Source organism: Thamnophis sirtalis, unplaced genomic scaffold (genome assembly GCF_051295495.1).
Source record: "Thamnophis sirtalis isolate CommonGarterSnake01/CBP01778 unplaced genomic scaffold, rThaSir2_p1.2 scaffold_5, whole genome shotgun sequence".
Classification (NCBI taxonomy): domain Eukaryota; kingdom Metazoa; phylum Chordata; class Lepidosauria; order Squamata; family Natricidae; genus Thamnophis; species Thamnophis sirtalis.
In genome coordinates, this window is record NW_028261385.1 from 130,039,069 (window position 1) to 130,058,824 (window position 19,756).

A 19,756-nucleotide genomic window follows, 5' to 3' on the forward strand; every position below is an offset into this window, starting at 1 on the left:
CTCAAGAGTCAGGAGAAGGGAATCAGATGAGAATCCCTTCAGTAGGAACACAAAGCTCCAGACTTTCCGGTTTATATCCATTTCAGGGACTTTCCTCCTCCGTTACATCTAAGCCAGAGGTCCCCCATTTGGTCCTAAAGACCTAAAAAAAGTCAATCATGTGGAATCGTGAGAATGGCTGTCAGGAAGGGAGAAATGTGACTTCCGTAACAGGATGGATATAAGCATAATGTTTAGGGAGATTTTCAATTCATCCAGATCATGATTATCCCAAATGTGCTTTTTTCCCCCAGAGGCAACTGGACTTTTTGTTTTTTTCTTTGCAGATGTTTCGCTTCTCACCCAAGAAGCTTTGAACTATGATTAGTGTACTTCTTGAAGGGAAAACTTAGACTTGAATAAATGGTTCTTGGATTACTGGACAAAAGTTGGATTTTTAAAAACAAAATAAGATGCTTAACAAGGATGAATTGGTGGAACCTCAAACAGATGGTGTTGATTTTCCAAAACACAAAGGATATCATGGAGAAAGGATTTAAGGAGATTACAGAAAAAATAGAAACTACTACAGGAGGGATGAGTAGGGAAAAGGGAGGAGCTAATAGATGAAATGGAGGAAAAGATTGAACCGAAGAACCAGCGAACAAAAGAAGAAGATAAAGAGGAGAAAGTAATAATAAAAATATCAGTCATTGATGAATTAAACCAGGGGGAAAATATCTCAAGAGAGTTGAAAAGATAATTGGAGATACAGGAAGTTACCTTTGAAAGGGAGATAGGGGTTTGGGCAGATATCTTGGAAGCTAGGCAGTGGAAGAGGGTAGAGATGGAAGAAATATTCAGATTGAATAGCCAAGAAGCAGATGCAGACAGAGATAAAGATCCAAGAGAGGAATATGGGAGGCAAGGCAAAAAAAAAAGCATAGCAACCAAAATCTGAAGTGGGCAAGAGATGATGGATTGAAAGTTGTTGTTGTTGTTGTTGTTGTTGAGGACTACCTGTCATGACTATTTTAAACCAGGGAGCTCAGTCTGACTCTGCACTGCCATAGTTCTCACACTTCAATCAATGTACTTAATGGTTCTCAAACATTGTTTTCCCCCTGGTAGAAACTGCCTTTTATCTTCAGCAAAACCTTCCTTGATGAACTGTCACTCTTTGTTTATTTTGGGAAGGGGTGTGTGTGTGTGTGTGTGTGTGTGTGTGTGTGTGTGTGTGTGTGTGTGTGTGTGTGAGAGAGAGAGAGAGAGAGAGAGAGAGAGAGAGAGATTTCATCAGTAAGCAGAGTATGACAGTACTAACTGGAGCTCTATTTTGCAGAAGGATAAGATGTAAATTAAATAAATGGATAAAGTCACTTTAATGCACAGAGCTAATGGTTTAATTAGCTCTTTGTGTTTGTATCTTATCTCTGAACACACTCAGGTAGAAAAGAAAGTTGTCAGAATATTAAGCTGGGAGATATTTTATAATTTACCCATAGCAACTATCTCTTGTGCAACCTAACATTGAACTAAGAGTAATATTTTTGTATTCCATTCTCAGCGTGTGTCTCTGAGGAAAAAAACTGCTATTTCTCATGTATTTTCATTACAGTCCTCAGTTGAGTTTGTTTTGCTTCAGGGAATGACTGTAACATCTCTCTTGTAATTAAGCTGATGTGTGACTCAAAAAAACCCTGCACCAAAAACAAAAACCTCACACATAGAAATGTGAGATAATTCACTGTTCCTGTGCAATATCACCTAATGAGTTCTAAAAGTGGCTGTTCTTGCCATGCCTTAAAACAAAACTAATTTAGTTTTATTATAGTTTGTCAACAGCCTGATCTGATCCAAAGTGCCTGCCTCACATCTGGAACTGTCACTTCTGGAATCAATCAATGCAAATTCTTCTCATTTGCAATTCACAAAATGATAGATCAGCTTATCTGTTTTTCAAAGCAGATCAAAAATTATCATAATTTGCCATTCAAAGGGAACAGGCGGGTGAGTTTGAACAGGATGATAAATTACCATTTCAGTTTAATAGAGGCTCAGAGATAATCTAAAACAGGTGTGTCTAACCCATGGCCCACAAGCTGTAGGTGGCTCTGGACAGCTAGTAATTCAGCCCCACAAGATTGCAAACTTTTAACATTATTAAGTGATTTGTATACATTAACTGATAGGGACGCGGTGGCTAAGACGCTGAGCTTGTCAATCAGAAATGTTGGCAGTTTGGCGGTTCAAATCCCCAGCACCACGTAACGGAGTGAGCTCCCATTACTTGTTCTAGCTTCTGCCAACCTAGCAGTTCGAAAGCACGTAAAAATGTAGTAGAAAAATAGGAACAGCCTTTGATGGGAAGGTAACAGCTTTCTGTGTGCCTTCGGCGTTTAATCATGCCAGCCACATGACCACAAAGACGTCTTTGGACCCACCAAACTGGCATCAGATTCCATGCAACTCTCATCCAGTAGTTATGCAGTGTTTCCTAGGGATAATAAGACCCAGGCCAACAGCATTTCAGCTGGCTGGTTTATAATGAAGGGGCCGTGGCAATCTTCCTAGAAACCAGATCTTGGGCATAGTCAGATGGCTATGTTATAGTCTTACGATCCAGCAGGTTAAATAGGATGGCATCTTTTTGTTGGTACGTTAGTTTTTTGCTAAGCCTTTTCTCCCCTCATCCTTAAGGTACAGTATTAAAAATGTTCCACTTTTTTGTACCCAGCAGCCAAGTGGCCGATTTATTATACCAGGGGACTTAGGATCACAGAGACTAATTTCAGAACCATAAATCTACCTTTTATGTTTAAAACAAGTCCAGCGATTCCTGCTGTTCGGAGCTGAGTAAATAAACATTAAAATGATTAACCCAATATTTCTTTGCATACCTGGCAGCTTCTTTTACCAATGTTTCTCTCCAAGAGCTCTTCTGTTGAGCAGAAGGCTATTCACCACATTGATTTTTCCGGTTAACACAGATGAAAGCTAGAAGGCTTTCTACAAAAGAACTGCCTTTGAAAAAGGAACACAGAGCGGCTCTCCTTAATCCCCTTGGTATTATTCAGCCATTGCTTCTGTAAAAAAAAAAAAAAAAAACCACCAAGGAGAAAGAGGCAGTCCCAGGGAAGCCAGCTAGATAGCAGCCAAGCACGGTGGGTCACAACACAGAGGAAAACTTAATATTAGATTGTGTCTGCTGAGCAGATCAATAATCAGCTATGGCAGTGGTCCCCTTTTAAGCACCAGGGAACGGTTTTTGTGGAGAGAGATCTTCCTACAGACCGGAGGGGGCATGGTTTTGTGTGCTGTCTGCATCACATGGATGGGGCTTTACTTGTTTTATATCTATGTCTATGTCTATGTCTATGTCTATGTCTATGTCTATGTCTATGTCTATGTCTATGTCTATGTCTATGTCTATGTCTATGTCTATGTCTATGTCTATGTCTGTCTATCTATCTATCTATCTATCTATCTATCTATCTATCTATCTATCTATCTATCTATCTATCATCTATCTATCTATCTATCTATCTCTATCTCTATCTCTATCTCTCTATCTCTATATCTATATCTATCTATATCTCTATCTCTATCTCTCTATCTATCTCTCTATCTATCATCTATCTATCTATCTATCTATCTATCTCTATCTATCTATCTATCTATCTATCTATCTATCTATCTATCTATCTATCTATCTATCTATCTATCTATCTATCTATCTATCTATCTATAGTTCCCAGTAAGGGTATGGCTAGCTGATGAGAGCTAAAGAGCTTGAAATAGATCTATACTAGTCTCCCTTTATTTATTTATCAGCACAAATACAACATATATACACGTATCTCTATCTATCTATCTATCTATCTATCTATCTATCTATCTATCTATATCTATCTATCTATCTATCTATCTATCTATCTATCTATCTATCTATCTATCTATCCAACATATCTCTCTCTCATCTATCTATCTATCTATCTATCTATCTATCTATCTATCTATCTATCTATCTATCTATCTATCTATCTATCTATCTATCTATCTATCTACAAATAAAAAGACCAAAAAAGAAGAGAAGAATTGTGTTAAACATTGACATGCACGCTAATAACAATAATAATGATATAGTAACAATAGTAATAATATAACCAAAAAGCTTTTAGCAGGTTTTGTCTTACATTAAACTATTTACATTTTGGTTGATTATTGTAATTGTGATTATTTACCTTTTTATTTTCAGTGCTAACATTTATGATCTTACTTTTCTCTCATTCTTACCGCTTGCTTCTATCCATTCATTTATTCTAAATCATATAATATTCTGTATCTTTTTGATCCTTAATTTTAAAAGTTAATCTAACCATTTTGGCACAGTCAAAAACTTTTCTAATTACAGCCTCCTCTGGTGGGGTATTCACATTTCCCCAATATTTAGCATATATGATCCTTGCAGCAGTCAGTATGTGTAAAACTAAGCATGTGGCCCCTTTATCATAGTCCTCTGGTAGTATACCTAGGAGACACACTTTACTTGTTTATGAGACTCTGTTTCTGGCATGGCGCAGACTGGTGCAGGTCCATGGACCAGGGATTGGAAATCCCTGGTCTATGGAGATTCTCAACCATCCAAGTCATGGTTGTCCCAAAGGTGCTTTTTCAAAAGGCAATTGGGCTTTCTTAAGAGGAAAAGAAAGAAGTCCAGTTGCCTTTTGGAAAAGCATCTTTGGGATATACCAATAGTCATTCTAGTCACAGTGCTCAATCCTTTTCTGACTGGGTCATTGGGAGTTGTGCTGTCCCAAAATAGAAGGCTGAGCAAAGACAGAGCAGGATTCAAAAAATATTTCATGTAGCTGAATATAAATTAAGTTAATAACATGTGATTCCCACAATAATTATTCTCCCCTTTTTTCATATTAAAAACCCCAACTTAGTAGCAATTTTCATATTCTGGGTGAGGGAGGGGGGGCTCGTCCCATTTTTTTTATGTGGGAGAAGATGTGACTGTGCAATGCAGAGTTAGGGGCTGAATTACACCTATATTCAAACCTCCAGGTACTATACGATGTCTACCGCTCCCCTTTGAAAGTGAGGGTTCCCTGATAAAATTGTTTCTGCACAGGAACTGTGAAGCTATGCCTACTTGACCACCTAGAAATGGGAGTTGTGAGAAGTGGAGAAATAGTTAAGGAAATTGCTCGCTATTAACTGCAAGTTGAGCTATCAGAGCTTTTCATATTTCAGAGTATGACAAGCACTCTTTGATCTCTGATGGGCTTGTTCTCCCTATAGGGAATATAAAAGCAAAAGAAAAGACAGTCTGCTGAATGTCATTTAGACAAACATTTAGAAGTCTTCAATAACCCATTGTGCTACAGTTTGCAAATCAGCTAAACTACTGCAGCTTGTCTAAATAATTCAACTTTAATAAGCTTCATTCTTGTGGCAAAACCCATTAAGGTTTATCATTGATCCTTAGCTGCAAAAGGATATTAGAAAGCCCCGAGCAGATTATCATAAACACTCCTTATCTTAGGTAACTGAGAATCAGGGACGTGCAGTCAGGGGAGGCAGGGGAGGCGGGGCCTCACCAGTGTCATGAGGAAAAGAAAAGAATTTTTAAAATAATTAAAAAGGCTAAGGTAGTTGCTGCCAGACTCCAGAGTCACAGTGACTCTGGGTCTATTTAGTGCTAACTGTAGGGAGAGGTGAGAGAACTATGGGCCTCCTTTGCATAAGGAATTTTTCGCCTTTTAACCCTTGCTCAGAGTTAAGCAAGGGTTAAAAGGCGAAAAATTCCTTATGCAAAGGAGGCCCATAGTTCTCTCACCTCTTGATCTGGCAGCAGCCAATCATGCCTTGCCTAAGTAAGTTGCTTTTTTATTTAATTTTTTACATTTTCATCATGGTGGGCGGACAAGAGTTGAAATCCACAGCTGGAAAAGGTATGTGGATCGGACGGAGGGAGGGGGGGTTTCCAAATTATTGTAATTTAATTTGTAATGTTTTATTGTGAGGAATTTGTGTGTGTGTGTGTCTGTGTGTGTGCATGTATTTCTTCACAGCGATGGGGTCGGAGTAGGGGGGGAGAGGCGGCGGAGTGCGGCAGTGGCAGGGACGTTCTTGCCGCTGTGTCCAACAGGCCAGGCATCTCGCGTTTATGTCTGGCCTGTTGGACACAGTGGTGGCAGGGGGAGGAATGGGCTGGGTGGGCTGGCTGGCTGGGGAGGGGGGAATCATGGCCGCTCAGGCCCCAGCGGCAGGGCCCCAGAGGCAGGGCTTTAAAGTCCCAGCGCCAGGGCTTTAAAACCCTGCTGCGGCAGGAACTTCGGCAGGGCTTTCGCGTTTGCCTCGCCGGCCATGAAGGTCACCGCACATCACTGCTGAGAATAGTGCCTATTCTGTCAATTTCCTAAACCAGAGATGAACAGATTTTAGGCTTCTTAGATCTGTTGCATTTACTTGAACTTAAAGAAAGTGAATGAAGTGCTTATAATACAAATGAAATTAAGGGCAGATGTGTACTTCATGCCTACCCCAGACTGGACACCTACAAATTTGGGAGAACAAAAAGAGATGGCATAATTCCAAATCTGCTGCCCTAATAGCAAACTCCTCTAGGTGTCTATGGCAGGGTTGAAATGCTACTGGTTTCGGCTAGTTCACTTGAGCCTGTAGTAAAAATGCTATTAGTTCGCCCGAACCAGTAGTTAAAAAATGCTAAAAAAAAGTTTTTAAAAAAGTTCCGATGGCTGATTGTCACACAGATGATTTACTTTTTAAAGCATTTTTACCGAACCAGTAGTTAAAAAATGCTTTAAAAAGTTTTTTTAAATTGGCCACACCCACCCAGTCACATGACACCCCCCCACCAAGCCACGCCCACAGAACCGGTAAAATTTTGATATTTCACCACTGGTTCTATGGAGAGTCTCAATCATCCAGGTCATGGTTGTTCCAAAAGTGCTTTCCCCAAAAGTGGGCTTTTGTCTCAAAGGTGCTTTTTCCAGCTGGACTTTTTTCTTTGAAAACGTTTTACTGCTCATCCAAGAAGTTCTTTCGGTTCTAATTGACTGGTAGTCCATGATTTGGCAGTCAGAATTCAGCACTCCATGTGCACCTGAAAGAAAAAGGCCACTCCTCTGAAGACAGCAAGGTTTACATCCTGGACAGAGAGGACCACCCATTTGAAAGAGGAGTCAAACAGGTCATCTATGTTCAAATTGAACAGCCCGCTCTCAACAGAGGAGGAAAGGGTACAACACCACTTACCTCCTGTTTACAATGCAGATCTTTCAGCAGTCCCAATACATTCCACGCTTGTTTGTATTCTGATTCAGGGACCCTAAGGACATAGATTAACCCCTAGATTGTTCAAGGATCCTCAGAGTTTCACCCACTGGCTGTTTGAAGAGGATATAAATCCCCTCCATTCCCTACCAATTAGTTAGAACTGAAGAAGCTTCTTGGATGAGAAGTGAAATATCTTAAAGAAAAAGCAGAAAGTCCAGTTATCTTTTTTTTTTTAAAGCACCTTAGGGACAACCCTGACCTGGATGACCAAGAAGCCCCAGAGATGTTCAGAACCAATCATTTTTGTCAAGGTTTGGTATCCACCATCATCAATGAACACAGAAACCAATTATGAAAATAGCAAGTCTGTTACAATCTAATGAAAGGTCTATTTTTAATGTAGCCAACAAAAGGTGTCACACTTAACAAAAGGGATGCATTTACACAATCTGCAAGGTTCTATGCACCCTTCAGAAGCCATATGCCGCAGCGTGTTCCTGCGTTATAAAACGCTGAAAACTGTGAAAGCATAAATAGAAAGGGAGATGACAGTCCTTTTCATTAGAACACACACTGGCAAGAAGAATAGAAACCGCAGTCCCTCGTTTGCTTTATTTTTAACTCTTTTCCCCACACAGGATCCCCGCCTTGAGATGGGCAGCCATATAAATAGTTCAAATAAAGGCATGGAAATAAATTCTTTCTGCAGCATTGGAGATGATTTATGGACACAGCCAAAAGTATTGGTTCCGCCCTCCCACTTTTTCTCCAAAGAATTCCAATTTGGATGAAATCAATTGAAATCGATACATATAAATAGTATCCACCGTTCTTTAATCCCTAGTCCATACAGTAGACAGTTTGCTTCAAGTGTTTTCTGTAGACCAATAAGATCGCACAGGTTGGGCCTCCTCCGGGTGCCGTCGACTGGACAATGCCGGTTGGCGGCTCGTCGAGGGAGGGCCTTCTCTGTAGCTGCACCGGCCTTGTGGAACGAGCTACCTGCTGAGATCCGGACCCTCACTACTCTCCCGGCCTTCCGTAAAGCGACCAAGACCTGGCTGTTCCGGCAGGCTTGGGGCCGTTGACTTTTCCAGCCCCATTTGATGAAATGGATGTTGTGTTGTTTTTAAATTTTGTAATTTTAAATGTTTTTAAATGCTTTTATTGTTTTGAGCCGCCCAGAGTCCCTAGAGAGTGGGCGGCATACAAATTCTATTAAAGTTTCAAAGTAGCTCCAAATAAGGCTGAGTGGGAGAGAACGACAGGGTGCTTTAAATTTATTCAGGACACAATGGCAGCAAATGCTCTCTCTTAGTTGCAGGTCAGGAGTCCTCCAGATGGATAATATCCCAAAACATACATCTAAATGATCAAGAATGCTTGAGGAGCAAACATTGGACTGTTCTGAAGTGGCCTGCTATGAGTCCCAATCAGAGGTGGTATTCAGCAGCTTCTGACCAGTTCTGGAAAGATGGTAGCAGAAATTTTGAGTAGTTTGGAGAACCAGTAAATACCACCTCTGACTGGCCTCGTCCCCATCTATTCTCCCGAGTCCCAGCTGATCAGGAGGGAATGGGGATTTTTCAGTAGCCTTCCCTTGTCACACCCACCAAGCCATGCCATGCCCACTAAGCCATGCCCACATAACTGGTAGTAAAAAATTTGAATCCCACCACTGGTCCCAATACAACTTTTATGGGAAGAACTGAAACTTACCATTGGGAGAAGAAACCCATCCAATCCAATAAAATTGAATAGACTTGTTGAAAAAGGAAAAAAAAAAGCCATTTGAGAAGTATAGTAATTCAGAGCTACAGAAAGCACTTGGTTGCAATTATTGCCTCAAAAGTGTATGTTATGAAATATTAGGTTAAGGGTACCAATAATTATATCCATGCCAGTTTCATTTATTACTTTACATACTCCAAAAGCAAAGTGTCTGATCTATGGACTGTAAAGAATAAAGGTAAAGGTTCCCCATGCACGTATGTGCTAGTGGTTCCCGACTCTAGGGGGCGGTGCTCATCTCTGTTTCAAAGCCGAAGAGCCAGTGCTGTCCAAAGATGTCTCTGTGGTCATGTGGCCGGCATAACTAAACACCGAAGGTGCACAGAACACTGTTACCTTATAACAAATAGAACCCAGATTGTTGTTGGGGGCAATATGCTGACTCTGTAAACTGCTTAGAGAGGGCTGAAAGCCCTATGAAGCGGTACATAAGTCTAACTGCTATTGCTATAACAAATAGTGACTATTTAATTGTATCAGTTTCAACTGATTTCTCAGCAAATCAGGGTCTTTGGGTTAAAAGTGGATGAGTACCAATATTTTTGGTACTATCTGTTGGATATTTGAGGAGAGACAGAGGACAGTCTTTAGAAACTTTAAAACAGCCTTCCACAACCATTGGTTGGGAATTTGGTGAGCTGTAATTTGACGAGCTGTACTCTTGCCCCCAGTTGGGGAAAGCTGTGTCCCATTTCATTCAGAGAGATATACCTCAACATGGACAGGTTGAATATTTCAAGTCACATTGGATGGGCCTTCCTGGTGAATGAGTTGTAAAATCCACAATGCACCTAAAATACAGTGTGCTAACCCACAAATAAACAAGTCCAGGATTGCACGGCAAGAATTTTAATTTCGTTTTCTTGTATTCTTCTAGTTTAAGACAGTGCTTTTTGCTTTGTCACTGATAGCAAAAGGAACACATTTTTACAGGGATGATTCATAGGTATAAAATTTCCAAGAGGTGTGCTTGTTTTCTAAACTTTCAAAGTGACTCCAGGAATATCTAATCACGGGATGGAACCACAAGGAACAAATAAATTCTTCCTCAAACTTCAGTTTAAGTGCAGGAAGGAAGCCCTGCCACTAGATTAGGGGTAATTTGATAGTAGAAGAATTTAGGAGACAGAATACCTTAGAACCGCGATGGAGAACCTAGGTGGCATGCAGAGCCATTTGTTAGAGCAAGCGAGGCGTTGCCCTGTCAGCTCCAGCACGCATGCGCGAGTTGGCCAACTGATCGACCTTCTTTTTTGGCCTTTTTCCACCCTTCGGAGGCTTCCCTGAAGGCTCTGGAGTGCAAAAAACCACCCAATGCGCAAATTCGTAGGTTTGGGAACGGACTTCCGGTTTGTGCATTGGGCCATTTTTCACACTCCGGAGTCTTCAGGGAAGCCTCCTGAAGGTTCCAGAGGGCAAAAAACAACTGTATGGGCAACCTGGAAGTTTGGGAATGGTGGCTTCCGGTTTATCCATAGGGACGTTTTTTGTCCTCCGGAGCCTTCAGGGAGCCTCCTGAAGCCTACGGAGAACCTCCTGGGGAGGTGTGGGAGGCTGTTTTCACCCTCCTCAGGCTCCTAGAAAGCTCTGGAAGGTTTGAAGGTTTATTGTATTTATATGCCGCCCTATTCCCGGGGGGAGCCTGGGGAGGGCGGAAAATAGGTCCAGCATGGGCCAAAAGCGGGAGGAAGGGCGGGGGGTCGCATGCATAGCATTACGGGTGTGGGCACGCCTGCACACAACCCCCCTGTGCTCCCCCCGCTTTTGGCACGCGATCCAAAAAAGGTTAGCCATCACTGCCTTAAAACTTCAGCAGAATTTAAATCAACTCACTTTAAATCTTCAACAGAATTTAAAACTTCAGCAGAATTTAAATCAACTTTTGTAATTAACTTGTCTATGATGGAAAACGGGCCGAGAACTCCTGAAAAAAGACATATCACATATTTTACCTTCATAAAACCATATGTGAGGTCCCTATTTTTTTATTAGATCTCTAAAAAGATATTTGAAGAACTAATAAAAATGTAATGTATTGCTTTGTTATATGATTTTTAAAACAGGTTTTTGTTTTCTTCAAAAGAATCCCAATGGATAGATTTTATTTTTGATTGTGTCGTTGCATATATTATTTTGGCAGGATACCATCCAATACTTTCGAGTATGAACTCCTTGGAGAAGTCTCATGATTTCCAATGATTGGCTCAGTTATTACTAGTGTAATAAATAATTTGATACAGTACATTCCTGAATGGAAAATGGAATTTGGTCCTCTGTTTGAGACCAAAAGGACAACACCATCATATGTGACAAATTGCATCATCTCCAGCATAATATAATGCACTCTTAAAATAAGCAAATTTGAGCATAAGAAGCAATTTTGTATTTCCTGTTCTGGATATTATCTGAAACATAACTGTACAAATAATATTTCTATATCTATTTTAAACTTATTTCACAAATAGTTTTATTGATTTATGTATCTTGAATAAATTTGATTTGACATAACTTCTCTCTATATTTATAAAGAGTCAGAGGGCCATTTATACCATGAGATTGATGGAGTTTTGTTTTTTTTAAAAAAGTTGATGTTAATTTTTTTTTGCAACACAATTGAAACCAATTTGGAAAAGTATTCCATTCTCTAATAATAATGCAAAAGAAGTGAGCCCAATGAGTGTAAGACCTCAGTTCTACTACACAAAGCAGCAGAGTGTTGGAGAATAGGGGAAGGGCTGGACTGCTGAGGACTTCCAAGAATTCAGAACTGTGAAATTGGAACGGTATCCAAATCTCCAGCAGATTCTCACTACTAAGGAGGGCTTCTTCTCGGTCATCACCTATTAAGCATGACAAGGATAACCTAGTTAAGAGATTTCTGGTGGACACAATTGTCATTGTGTGTTATCCTTGACTCAAGCCCTAAATTGTAAGGGGTTTTGAAAGGTAAGCACCCGCACTTTGAATTGCATTCTGCCCATCTAGCAGAAAAGATCTTGGCTGTTTTTTTTAAGCACAGTTATTAAACAATGCTACAACACACTCTAGAGAAGGTTCTGATGCTTGGAAATACAAAGGCAATGGAAAAAGAGGCCATATAGAAGACAAAGAAGGCCAGAGACATCTCTGCTATAATAAGCTTACAAAAATTCAAAGAAGCAGTTACTGGCAATTCTGGAAAAAATTAAATCTATTGAGTCACAGAGAATTGAAAGTAACTGAACAATATTAAATTGGTGCTGAAATAAATGCTCCAGAAAGTTCAGCATGTCTAACTGATAATATACCTAATAATTGTTTTCTTTGGAATTTGGCAATAAAGGTTCACCTGGCTGTGTGTACCTTTCATAGCTTACTCACATATGATTATAAGGATGCTATAGATACACTACAGGTAGACCCAGGGGTGAAATCCACTTACTTTTGCTATCGGTTCAGTAGCAATGTGAGCGTGCGCATGTGCAGAGCGTCAAAAACGGATGTGATGACAGCTGGGCAGCTGGGTGGAGCCTGCTACCGAGCATACCTGCAAAGCAGAGGTGAGTTCCTACCAGTTCGCACCAGTTCGGTAGAACCGGTTCGTCAAATCTACCGAACCGGTTAGAAGAGCTTCCACCAGTGGACCCGGAAAGTAGGCCACACCTACAGAAGAGGTTCCAAAATTTTTTGAAACCCACCACTGCTGCAAAGGTAAGTAGAGAACCGAGGGGGGGGGGAATTCATTATGCCACATGATTTAGATTAGCTAGAAAGCAGGAAATCTTGCTTTCTAGCTAATATAAATCGTGCATCACAGCTGATAGTCGGAAAACCAGTTCACCAGAACCAGTAACATTTTTTTATTACTACCGGTTCGGGCAAACCAGTAGCATTTTTACTACCGGTTAGAGTGAACTGGTCCAAACTGGTAACACTTCACCCCTGGTAGACCTCAACTCACAACAATTTGTTTAGTGACCATTCAAAGTTACAATGATACTGAAAAAAATGATGTAGGCATCTGGCAACTAGGTCAAAACTCCTTGAAGGATTGATTTGAGTTACCATATCTGGACTGCAAGAAGCAGAACACCACTAGATGCCAGCAAATAAATACCCCCCTTCCAGGGGTGGGTTTCAACCGGTTCACGGCGGTCCCCGCGAACTGGTTGGTCGGCGAACCCGGAAGTAAGTAACTTCAGGGAACGGTGAAGGGCCCACCCGCCCGCCCGCGCTCCTTACCGGTCTTTAAAGGCTTCTGCGCTTCCACGCAGGTGCATGGCACATACAGCACCTGCGCGATTCTCCGCGAGCAGTTGGATGGCACATACAGCGCCTGCACGAGTCTCCGCGAGTAGCTGGAGCATCGCGCAGGCGCTAAGACGCATGCGTGAACTGCCCGCGTGCACGAGGATGCCGCCGGCCCCATTCCAACCGGTTCGGTTGGAACGGGATTAGCAACCCACCCCTGCCCCCTCCTCATATATACCAAAAAGTCTCCCTCCTAGAAGTTGCCTGTATTCACAAAGCTGAGGTATGATAGCCCTAAGAAAAATGAACTGTCACTGTAAACATCAAATAAATTCTTTGTATGAGCCGGTGAACAGAACACCACTCTCTCTTTAAAGCTAAGTTCCCAAAACAAACAGAATTACACTGAAACCCAACAGCCAAAATAACTTTCAAAGGCATGTTATATTGATAGAAATCTATTGGGTTAAAATTGTTCAGGTAAATAGCCTCAAGATACTTCACTAAAAAAAAAAAAACACCTTTCCTTTTTGCCCTCATAATAGGCTGTCACAGGTTCTAATTTAGACCTAATTTTATCAATAAAGTTATGGAATAATGAGGGGCCAAAAGCCTAGTGTAGGCCATTCAGTGGAACTATATCAATGGAAGTCTGAGATGGCGAACCTATGGTACTTGTGCCAAAGGCGGCACGTGGAGTCATATTTGGTGGCACAGTAGCCTTCAGCTCCAGCACGCATGCATGCAGCAGCCAACTGATTTTCGGCCTTCCAGAGGGCTGGGCGAAGCCGTTTTCGCCTTCCCTAGGCTTCAGAAAAGCTTTCAGAGTCTGGGGGGTGGGGGGGGGAGGGAAACTTCCAACCCGAAGTTCGGAAACAATCTGTTTCCGCCTTCTGGAGGGCCTCACGGGGGGTGGGGGAGGCCGTTTTTGCCTTCCCCAGGCTTCAGGAAAGCCTCTGGAGCCTGAGGAGGGTGAACCCCCACACATGGGGTATCCCGCACGCATGTGCAGGTAGGTGGGGCATACCTGTGCGCACAATAGCGCGTGCACACACAATTTTGGTACGCCTTTAGAAAAAGGTTAGCCATCACTGGCTTCCTTTTAATGAGGTGTTCTTGAATGCATCAGATTCAACAAGTTCTTATACATACAAATACCTAGGAGCATCTTTCCATGGGCCATTCCCTGGATCTTACATCGTGTGGTTTCATCAGCATATTTACACTGTCTGCTATGTATGTAAAGGCGAAGGGAATATAATATTTTCAATTCATATCATGTTAGCTGATGCATGCTTGAAATGTGGAACTCGGTATTCAAGCAGCATATTTTAAAATAGCAAGATCAATTATTTGCCCAGGGGGAGAAATCTCTTTCTATGCATACATTCCAAAACATGAATTAGGTTTATTTATTTATATTTCACAGTTCTTAACTGCCCATCTCCCTCACCTTTAGCAAGGAGCTTTGAGAAGTGTACAGTTTAATCAATAAAGTTAAGCATTAGAAACAAAATAAGTTAAGATTGAATTTTTTTAAAAAAATATAAAACAATAAAATTACATTACAAAAGTAATTACAATAAAATTACAAAACATGAAGTGTTCCAAGATGGGGAGGTTAGCAGGTTAATCTATTAGCGCAAGGAGAGCAACCTGTCACCTTATAGATGTGAATTTTGACTCCTATTAGTCAAAGCAACATAGGATAATACGGAGGATTACATTTAGGATCATAAGGAACCGTGTCAACAGTTTATACCATATATTGCTGGTTTCTCCATTACAACAAGGCTATTCTTTGCAAAGCTTATCTCCTCTCATGAATTCATTTAGAAGTAGAAGCAATTATTTCTAGCTTTATATTTTAACCTGAAAGCCTGCTAGTTTTCAAACAGAACATTTTCAAATCCAATTCTATTGTTAGAAGAAAAGGAATTATTAATATTGGACATAATCAAGCCTGAGTCTCAAGCTTTTTTTTTGTGTACAGAAAATGTACTCTCCAATCACTGACATAAGGAATAATTAAGAGCAATTGCTTTATGTGCCTTTATGCACAATTCAATCATGCGCCTTCTTTATATTCTTGGTTCTATCAAGTTGTTATTAACAATTCATTCCCTAGCTAAAGAAATCTTATCAATTCTTGGATTTTAGAAATACGCTCAGGCCCGGCATCATTTCAGTGCATTCTGTTTTAAGATAAATCGAAAGACATCGTCCGAGAGTCCAGGGATTGCTTTTCCTTTCTCTGAATTAGCATCGGCACTGACGGGAGTCAAAAGGCAGAAGTGGTTGCCGGGAGGCTGGGGAAAGATTTTATTCTCCTCTCTGTTCAAAACCAGTTGAGCGATTTGGAGATTCTTCACTATAAACTTCATTCCCTCCTTGCCTGCAAGATCTGCAGTCTTAAGGGACAGACACTGTGAAGTTGATTCATATCTTGGACTCCCTCCAGAGGGTTTCTTCTGGCACAAAGTCCTGTAGAATTCATCCAGAGATTTTCTAAGGGTGGATTCCCCTTCTCTCCTTTGCTCAGAAACCTCAATTTCACTCCGTTGAAGGTGTTCTGTGTTCTCGCAGCTGGCAGACTCTCCCCTTTCATAGAGGTAAGGCCACTGAGTGACGGTGCCTTTGGCATCCGGCCTTGGGAGATACTGATTGTTGGGTTCTGTCAGGAAATAACCTGGAAATAAGAAAAATCAAATAGAAAAAGCTGAGTAGGGAATGCGATCCAATAACCAGGATATTATGCTTGCGCATGGTCCATATTCTAACCCATAACCACCCAGATAATGATAATTTTTGAAGCAGAACTCCAGTTTAATATTCCCTTTGGACCAAGTGGGAACAAGCCATCCACTCAGTGGGCAAGAGAGCATTCATACGCTTCATGTGTAAAATTTGGACACCTCTGAGCTTACCATTGTCATAAAGATGGATAGAAAAAAATTCCTAATTGGCCAATTTGAAGGCCTGAGTCCACAGGAAACTACATGTCCCATATGTACCGGTAGAAAATAAAATGCTGCTTCACAGACCCAGAAGGTACCCAACCAGTCTACTTTGAAGGAAGGAGAAGCACAGAGATAGCAATGCGTGCCACATAATTCTTGAGGGTCATTGTGGAATGGTGTTATCTCCAGATTCACCCTCCATTACAGGTGTTTATGAAGTCACATAAAATAAAGATAAAACAGTGCATTGAAAGGTTAGGGTTAGGGCATAGCATTTTACATTTGTCTTGCAGGCAACAAGAGAGACCAACTGTTGCCTTCCGGCAGAAGATACAGAACAATTAAAACTCGGACCAAATGTCTTCTGAATAGTTTTTATCACAGAGCTCTAATTGCACTCAACAATGAACTAAAGGGCCACCATCAATGAGCTGATGGACAGCATTACTTGGTCTGTTGTGTGGATGCTTGGGTAGTTTAATGGCAGGGAATTTTTGGTGGTGGTGGGGTGTTTGGGGATTGTCATGTGGGGTGGGCCTGGTCTCTGGGTGTTATGTGAATTTCGTTGTATGGGTTTACTGTGTATATATGTACAGTGACAATAAAATAAGTAAAGATAAACAAGATAGACCAAATGCCCATGCAATTTATTAATTGAGAGTCAGTTTAGTGTAGTGGCTAAGGCACCAGGCCAGAAGGTGGGAGATTGTGAGTTCAAGTCCCACCTTAGCCACGAAAGCCAGTTGGGTGATGACCTTGGGCCAGTTGCTCTCTCTCTCTCAATCTAACCTATATCACAGGGTTGAGGTTGTGAGGAAAATAGGATGAGGAAGATGTGTTGGACATGTTCGCCTTGAGTTATTGGTAAAAATAATAAAGGTGGTATATAAACAATAATTTCATATGCGATCCTAGTCTATGACCAATGTTTATTATGCCACCAGAGACCAACAGTCCTTCTAGGCTCTCAACAACATTTAGAGACATTCTTTCTCTGTGAGGGTCTTGCACATCTGGCTTAAACACTTTTCTGTCATCAAATCACCCACTGCAAAATGAAATTTTACTCTGGATTTGCTAGGAGTCCTTTATTACTTGAACGCTGTAGCTGAAAAGTTATGAGCTTCCCTGGGGAAATAAAAGGCTTAGAAATAGTCATTTTTGCCCTCTCAAAATGCAGATGATTCACTTAATAAAACTCAATAGCAGTGTAATGTAGAAACACTGCCAGTAGTTAGAACACTTTTATGTTTTATAAAATTATACACTTTGCAAAGAAGAGAACCATTGGTGAGCTATTTGATTGCAGATATAATAACCACATTCAGGTTGACTGCACTATTAGTAAACTAGCACCTTCACTAAACCAATTATGCCAGTTTATAGGCAGCAACAGCATTCAAATTATATGTTACATTTAGCTAAGTCTAATTTTCGCCGCAAATAAAGAAGTTTGCCTAAAGAAAACTGCAATGTTCATTAATACAGTAAAAGGGAAAACTGTTATTTAACAATTACTCTATGACTTTGTTGTGTTTTTCAAAATTGCACTTATCTCTCCGTTGCTATTTTTCTTACAGAAAGGGAATATGGATGCCAGGATAGAGAACAGTCATCCTAGCACCAGTAAGTGGCTCACTGCCAATACACCCTCTGTTGCTTTCTCTGCCAATTACTTTCCTGCTGCTTAATTAACCTAAGTTTTAAAGTGATTTACATGTCTGGAGCCTCCCTCTTCTCCCATCCAAGAAAGGAATATGGTACAGACATGGCTCTAATGTTTTTTTTTTCCTTCTCCTCCTCCTCCTGGTTTTTAATCATCTTGCCCGATAAAGACATTTTTGTTTTGCATCGGTTCATCTTCAGTTCGTCTAATAAATATCTTCCATTGATTTCCCCCCTCCTTACAGATGTTTGTTAGGGAGCAGTGAGACAGACAGCTTTAAGGTTCCATGGTATGAAAGATTAGCCCATCTCTCCTTCCCCATCTTTCTTCTGTAGATAGTACAATGTAGGCCAATATACTCCAGAGAGCAAGGGAGATGGGATGGGATAGGCACTCAACACTCTAAAGACCTATGAATTACAGGTTTTTTTTTTTAAAGGAAAGGTGTGCACAATGGGTATAATAACTTTGGCAAAATAAACCCTATATAAAAATACTGGTGTTTCTCAAACTTAATAATTTTAAGATGGGTGGACTTCAAGTACCAAAATTCTTTAACTAGCCATGAAGTCTATCTATCTTACTGAGTCAAGGTTGAGAAACCCTGGTCTGATACATACTGGAAAATGTATCAGAGCCCATTGGGTACACAGTTAAAAGTTTAGAAGAGCCTATTAAGCTGGTCAGAGGTGAACAAGCAAAGATCACTTGCAATCACTTTTTTGTTGTGCTTTATAATCTTGGGTGGTACAGATTCATAATTGGTAAGTACAAAACAAAGAGCAACGAAACTCAGTTTCACATATATGCTGGAAGGTTCCACCACAAAACCGCGTTCAACTAAAGCGCGCTCGACGAAACTGCGTACCTGACGTCATCACAGTGTGACGAGAAAAGCACGCTGTGAGCGCTAAAGCTAAAATTAACCCCTAAACCTAACCCTAACCCCCCGAAACTTAACCCTAAACCTAACCCTAAACCTAACCCTTAACCTAATCCTAAACCTAACCCTTAACCTAACGCTAAACCTAACGCTAACCCTTAACCTAACGCTAAACCTAACCCTAACGCTTAACCTAACCCTAAACCTAACCCTAACCCTTAACCTAACCCTAAACCTAACCCTTACCTTAACATGAATCGGCTTGCTTTCAAAGCGCTTTTTAAAGCGCCCTTTTTTCTCCGCGGTCGCTGTTGTCACGCTGCTGATGACATCAGTGACACACTTTAATCAGGCGCGCTTTAGTGGACCGCGGTTTTGTCATGCCACGATGCTGGAAACTCAAGAGAAAAGAGTACTTATTTTGGAAAACAAGAACTGGCAAGGATGTGGCAAATCCATTCTTCTCAAATTGTCTTATGTACGTATGGCTTGAGTAGGACTGGAAGCGACGCACAAAATCAAAGTGGAATTTTATACAAGGTTTAAGGATTTGGAACAAAGACAGAGCCTATACAAGTAGTGGTCCTTGACCATAATTGGGCTCAAAAGTTCTGTTGCTAGCATTTGTGAAGTGAATTTTGTCCCATTTTACAACTTTCCTTACCATAGTTACTAATTGAATCACTACAATTCTTAACTTAGTGACACGGTTGTTAAGTGGATCTGGCTTCCCCAAATTGACTTTTGCTTGCCAGAAGGTCGCAAATGGGGATCACATGACCCCAGGACATTGCACCTGTCATAAATATGAGTCAGTTGCCAAGTATCTAAATTTTGATCACAGGGATGGTACAAAGGTCATGTGAAAAATGGTCATAAGTTGCTTCTTTCAGTGCTGTTGTAACTGTGAACAGTCATTAAATGAACTGTTGTAAG

The 19,756-nt window shown here is 40.8% G+C and overlaps 1 protein-coding gene across 2 annotated transcripts in view; it reads right to left on the bottom strand.

Annotated features, from left to right (window-relative positions):
* Nucleotides 1-14,441: 14,441 nt before the first annotated feature.
* SHLD1 (shieldin complex subunit 1) overlaps nt 14,442-19,756 on the bottom strand; it is a 71,772-nt gene continuing 66,457 nt past the window's right edge. For both annotated transcript variants that reach the window (XM_087716882.1, XM_014056466.2), the window contains exon 3: nt 14,442-16,000. In XM_087716882.1, coding sequence (XP_087573008.1) covers nt 15,492-16,000 — 509 coding nt within the window. In that variant the 3' untranslated portion in view covers nt 14,442-15,491. The remainder of the gene's footprint in view (nt 16,001-19,756) is intronic.